The 6217-nt window shown below is 42.8% G+C and overlaps 1 protein-coding gene across 1 annotated transcript in view; it reads left to right on the forward strand.

The window, feature by feature from the left end:
- Positions 1–6217, forward strand: part of RHOQ (ras homolog family member Q) — a 41135-nt gene that overhangs the window by 32655 nt on the left and 2263 nt on the right. Inside the window, 2 exon segments of the mRNA XM_049784377.1 lie at positions 1756–1920; positions 2572–2667. Of these exon segments, the coding sequence (XP_049640334.1) occupies positions 1756–1920; positions 2572–2667 (261 nt within the window).

The following is a 6217-nucleotide window of genomic DNA, read 5'->3' on the forward strand; positions in this document are numbered from 1 at the left end:
CCCGGCGGTGTTCAGGGGTTACTCCTGGCTGTCTGCTCAGAAATAGCTCCTGGCAGGCACGGGGGACCATATGGGACACCGGGATTTGAACCAACCACCTTTGGTCCTGGATCGGCTGCTTGCAAGGCAAACGCTGCTGTGCTATCTCTCCGGGCCCTATTCTATTTCTTTCTTTGGGGTGGGGGACATAATCGCCCATGCTCCTGGCTATGTACTCAGAAATCGCTCCTGGCAAGCTCAGGTAACCAAATGGGATGTCAGGAATCAAACCCAGGTGTCCATCCCAGGTAGGCCGTGTGAAGGCAAATGCCCTACCACTGTGCTATCTCTCCCGCCCCTATTCTATTGATTTCTATATCTGCATCTCCCAACACATCTATGAAGAACAAGATTTTTTTAAAAAGCCAAGATTAAAGTGTATGTGAAGAAGTGCACTTGTCAAGGGAAAATACAGGTTCGAGAATAAAAAGTCAGGGGCCAAATCCTTTTTCTTTTATTTACTAACTAAATAGTAATATTAGTAATATGAAATCAGGGGCCCAGAATGATAGGACAGCAAGTAGGGCATTTGCCTTGCAAACAGCTGACCCAGGTTTGATACCCAGCATGCCATATAGTCCCTGAGCCTGCCAGGACTAATTTCTGAGTGCAGAGCCAGGAGTAACCCCTGAGCACCGCTGAGTACAGCCCAATCTCCTAAATGAAATCAATAATATTGTGAAAAACGTACTACCTGGGAAAGCAGTTGGAATAGTATCTTATACAGAGTACTCAAGAGTATTAGGCAAGGGTCCTCAAACTTTTTAAACAGGGGCCAGTTCACAGTCCCTCTAACCATTAGAGGGACAAACTGTAGTTTAAAAAAATACCATAGTACCATATGCACACTGCATATATCTTATTTTGAATTTAAAAACAAAACAAAATGGGAACAAATACAATATTTAAAATGAAGAGTAAGTAAAGTCAAATCAACAAACTTGCCAGTATTTCAATGGGAACTATGAGCCTGTCTGGGGGTGGGGGGCTGTAGTTTGAGGACCCCTGCCCAAGACTGAGAGGAGGAATTGAGAGACAGGAGGAGGAGAGTTAGAGAGTGCGGCACACATCCCACACCTGTGCACTTCGGACCTGGGTTGAGCCAGTAGCTAACAGGACTGGCAACGATGACAAAAACACTGGGTAGGCCAGGCAAATGTCCTTGGCGGACTGAATGTGGCCCATGAGCCATAGTTTGAAGATCCCTGATATGAGGTATATTATACCTTAGACAACATCTAAACTAGTCACTTTTTTTTTTTTTTTTTTGTGGTTTTTGGGTCACACCCGGCAGTGCTCAGGGGTTATTCCTGGCTCCAGGCTCAGAAATTGCTCCTGGCAGGCACGGGGGACCATATGGGACACCGGGATTCGAACCGATGACCTCCTGCATGAAAGGCAAACGCCTTACCTCCATGCTATCTCTCCGGCCCCATTACTACAGTCACTTTTGTGCAAACTACTCAGTTCCAGATGTTTCCGGTGTGAGTTTTTTGGTCTTTTCTCAAAGTCTCATCATGGTTCTTAAAGCTTTTTTTTTTTTAACCCCAATGGTGGTTAGAGCTGAAAAAAAAATTAACAAAAACAAATGCTGTCATCTTGTTTTATGCTGTGTGAGCTCCTACCTTTGCTTCTTCAACTAAGTGGAGTTCGAGACATTCCTTAGCACCAGGCGAGAACTGAAATGGAAATGATGAGCTTTTCTCTCTTCCCTAGGAAGACTATGATCGATTGAGGCCTTTATCATACCCGATGACCGATGTCTTCCTTATCTGCTTCTCTGTGGTCAATCCAGCCTCCTTTCAAAACGTAAAAGAAGAGTGGGTACCAGAACTGAAAGAATACGCACCAAATGTACCCTTTTTATTAATTGGGACTCAGGTAAATTGGCCTGTATTTTACCCCCTTACGAGTTGATGCCCAGCACTGTAGGATCCCCCTAGCACCATTGGTAGTGACCTGAGCAGAGGGTCACGAGTAGCCCCAAAGCACAGCAGGGTGTATGCCCCCAACAAAAATAAATTAGGTTCACCTGAAAATTGGGGCCATGAAGGTGACTCAAAGGGCTTAGCACATGGCTCTGTATGTGGGAACCCCATTCCACCTCTGACTAAACACTGCTCTAGGAGTGACCCCTTTTCCCAAATAAAAAATCTTCCTCTCAGACTAAGAAAGGGAATCAATAGCTGTTTCAATTCAGTTGTAAGTTAAAACAAATTGGATCATTTTAGAAAAGCAGTACTGCTATGAGAGTAATTCTATTTGAAGTACATAACAATTAAATTCTTGGGGCCAGAGCAATAGGGCAGCAGTAGAGTGCATCCCAAACATCCTGTCTGGTCCCCCAAATTTGCCAGGCATAATTTCTTAGTGCAGAATCAGGAGAATCCCTGATCATTACAGGGTGTACCCCTCCCCAAGATTTAAATTTTTCTGTTTATTCTTATATCTTAATGTGGGGATTAAATGAGACATGTTTCATCCTTAACAATTTATGACATTTACAGGACATTATTGTCTTTTTCAACTTAGATTGATCTCCGAGATGACCCCAAAACATTAGCAAGACTGAATGATATGAAAGAAAAACCTGTATGTATGGAGCAAGGACAGAAACTAGCAAAAGAGGTAATGGAACTTTTACAGAATTTTGAAATAAGTATAAATGATACAACAGGAATAATCAAAGGTAGTGCATATTTCTTGGGCACTTGCTGGTTGCCAGCGCGGTGTGGGCAGATTTTACTCCGAGACTCCCTTAAATCCACATGGGGAAAGGTGACTTGCTTCACTGTGACACAAGAGAAGAGCCTCAATGCTGTAGGGTCCCTTGTATGAGGTTCTGCAGGTAGTCACTGTGGAGCTGGGTTTCCACCCAGGCTGGACTCAAGGCCCCAGCTCCGAGACTATGCATCAGCACCCGTCCCAGTTCATTCTGTGTCCAGAGAGACTCCAGAAGAGGCTGAGAACCTTCTTCACCACTCAGCATCTCTGCTGTGCCTACTCAGACTCTGTCACCAGCTCAGACTTCTGGAGTAGCACAGAATACAGCAAAGCAAAAACTCAGGGCAGAGACATAGGACAGTCAGGAGGATGTTAGTTTTCCTTACACACGCCTGACTCAGGTTCCATCCCCAGCATCCCTATGGCCCCCCGAGTATCGACAGTAGTGAACCCTGATTTTAGAACTAGGAGTAACCCCTGAACACATCTGGGTGTGGCCCTCCTTCAACCCTTCCCAAAGAAGAAAATAGAAAATATTAACATTCTAGAAATCTTTGTTGTTCCTAATACCTTTTAACATCTTCCTTTATACCCCAAAGCTAAGCTTACTTTTCCTCAACTGACTAACATTATTGGAACGTTTTTTAGACATTATGGTTCTTGCAGCACTTTCATGACAAAAACAATATTATCTTTCTAATAAGCTCTTTTAAAAAATGCACTATGAGAGGCAGAGGAAACCAAAAAAACTTCAGAAGATAGGTTTTCCTAAGTAACTTCACTATCTCATCATGCTAGAAACTCCATCTATTCCATTGTTTCAATCTTAAGAAGAGAAGGAATTTCTAAATGCCATAAAGGGAAAAAGCATAAACTAAAAGATTGACTTAACTACATAAAAATGTAATACCACATGAAATGCTATAAATAAAATTAAGTCATTTAACAAAATTGGCATATGGTAGAAAAAATGAGTTAATACTCTTCGTATACAGAAACCCTTTGCAGTAAATTCCTCAGAAATAAACCTTATAGTTATATCTCAGTGGAAAAATGGGCCAAACAGAAGCCAGAGAGACAGAATAACAGGGAGAACAACAGCCAGAACAACAACACATTGTGTTGCATGTAGATTAGATCCCCGACATCCCATATAGTTTCTGAGCCTGACACAAATGATTCCTGAGTGTAGAGCCAATAGTAACCCCTGAGTATCATTGGGTATGTCCCCCACCCCAAAAAAAAGCCAAAGAAAAGAAAAATGGGCCAAATCCATTATTGGAAAGCTCAGTTAAAAACTGTAGATTGGGGATGGTGCAAAGTACAGTAAGCAGGGCATTTTCCTTGCACATAGCCAACTCGGGTTTGATTCCCAGCATCCCATATGGTCCCCTGAGACTGTCAGAAGTAATTTCTGAGCACAGGGCCAAGATTAACCCCTGAGTATCTCCAGGTGTGGCCCAAAAACAAAAACAATAAAACAACAACCCAAAACTGTAGATTGGGACCAGCATATAATGGGTAGGGCATTTGCCTTGCTAGCAGCCAACCCTGGTTTGATCCCTAGCATTCCATCCCCCAAGCACTGCCAGGAGTAATTCTTGACTGCAGAGCCAAGAGTAAGTCCTGAGTGTGGACAAAACAAGAGTAAGTCCTGAGTGTGGACAAAACAACAACAACAACAACAAAACACCCCACAGATTAACATTGAAGGTTGAAAGTAATTCAGGGGGGAAAAAGGGTAAATAGGATCTTGGGATCTCTGGTGGAGGGATGTTGGCACTGGTGATGGGACAGGTGTTGAATATTGTATGCCTAAATCTCAGTGACTTTGTAGATCATGATGCATAAGCAAAAAAGTCATTAATATAAAAAGAAAGTATAGTTAGACTTCATAGTCAAAATTTTCATTTCTACCTACAAAACTGTTACCAAAAAAGGGGCGAGAAATCCCTTTTACTTTTTCTTTTTTTTTTTTTTTTTTTTGGTTTTTGGGTCACACCCGGCAGCACTCAGGGATTCTTCCTGGCTCTATGCTCAGAAATCGCTCCTGGCAGGCTCGTGGGACCATATGGGATGTCGGAATTCAAACCTCCGTCTTTCTGTATGCAAGACACCCTACCTCCATGCTATCTCTCCAGCCCCAAGAAATCCTTTTTAATAGCCACTATTGCAAGTATATAAATAAATGAGCGCCATAATGCTGTTATTACTATATAACTATTAATGACTGACTATTAAACATGTGCAAGAGGCTTAAAACTAGGAACACACAGGAGAAAAAAGAAAAAAAAAAGTTGGACACACTTTTAACCCTGCCATTCAACACACTTTCTATTTTAAGAATTAGCAAGGGTCTTGCTTCAGGAGATGACTTATGAAGGTGCTGAATCATTTACAAAGGCAAAATCAAAAGCCAGAACTCCAACAATTGTGTGTGTGTGTGTGTGTGTGTGTGTGTGTGTGTGTGTGTGTGTGTGTGTGTGTGTGTGTGTGTGTATATATTTGGTTTTGGGGTCACACCTGGTAGCGCTCAGGGGTTACTCCTGGCACTGCGCTCAGAAATCGTTCCTGGCAGGCTTGGGGGACCATATGGGATGCCGGGATTCGAACCATCGTCAGTCCTGGCTCAGCTACATGCAAGGCAAACGTCTTACCGTTATGCTATCTCTTTGACCCCTATTATGCATATATTACAAATTCATACTAATTACTTACAAGGAAAAAATTAATTGGTTGTAAAACAACATAATCCTGTTTCTAGATATGCCTGAAGCATCAGGCAGTTAGTTCCTTCCTGAAACGCTTTCTTTGGAGGCCTTCCTTGATGTCTCTCAAGGTTTCCCCAATCTCGGTCTCAACTTCATTTTCTCAGTCCCAACCCCATCTCTGAAATTTGTGGGTCCTGCGGTCAACCCTCAGCTTCACTTCTTTCATGTCTTTCAATTCATATCTTTCTTTCTGTGTCCACCCTCATTCTTCAAGACCAGAACTTCTGCCTTGCCACTGATCTTTTCCTAAATTTCTGCACTTAGCCTGAATCTCTTCCCCAAATTCTTGTTACTCAGCTCCATGCACAATTCCAGTTGATCAGTAAAGCATCTAAAATGGAATGTCTGAAACAGGGAGTTTCTCACTTAACTCTGTAGGCCTGTCCTCCCGGTTACTCAGGTCTAACTTTGCCACTTTTGACTTTTTCCGGACCATGCAAGTCAATCTTGGCCACACTGGATTGTTTGATTTTGGACGTTAACCAGAACCCTCAGCTCTTGCCTCCTCTCCTCAGTCAGCCTGGATTCTGGAGCTGCTTCTGCCTTGCCTTCCTCTTCTTGTGTTCCGTGTGGATCTGTTTCCAGGATGGCCAGATCTAACTTTTTAAAATCGGAGCTCACATCAGGTCACTGTTGTGCACAGAATTCTCTGCAGCTCAGAGTAAAGAAAAAATGAGGTCCTG

Source organism: Suncus etruscus, chromosome 12 (genome assembly GCF_024139225.1).
Source record: "Suncus etruscus isolate mSunEtr1 chromosome 12, mSunEtr1.pri.cur, whole genome shotgun sequence".
Lineage (NCBI taxonomy): Eukaryota > Metazoa > Chordata > Mammalia > Eulipotyphla > Soricidae > Suncus > Suncus etruscus.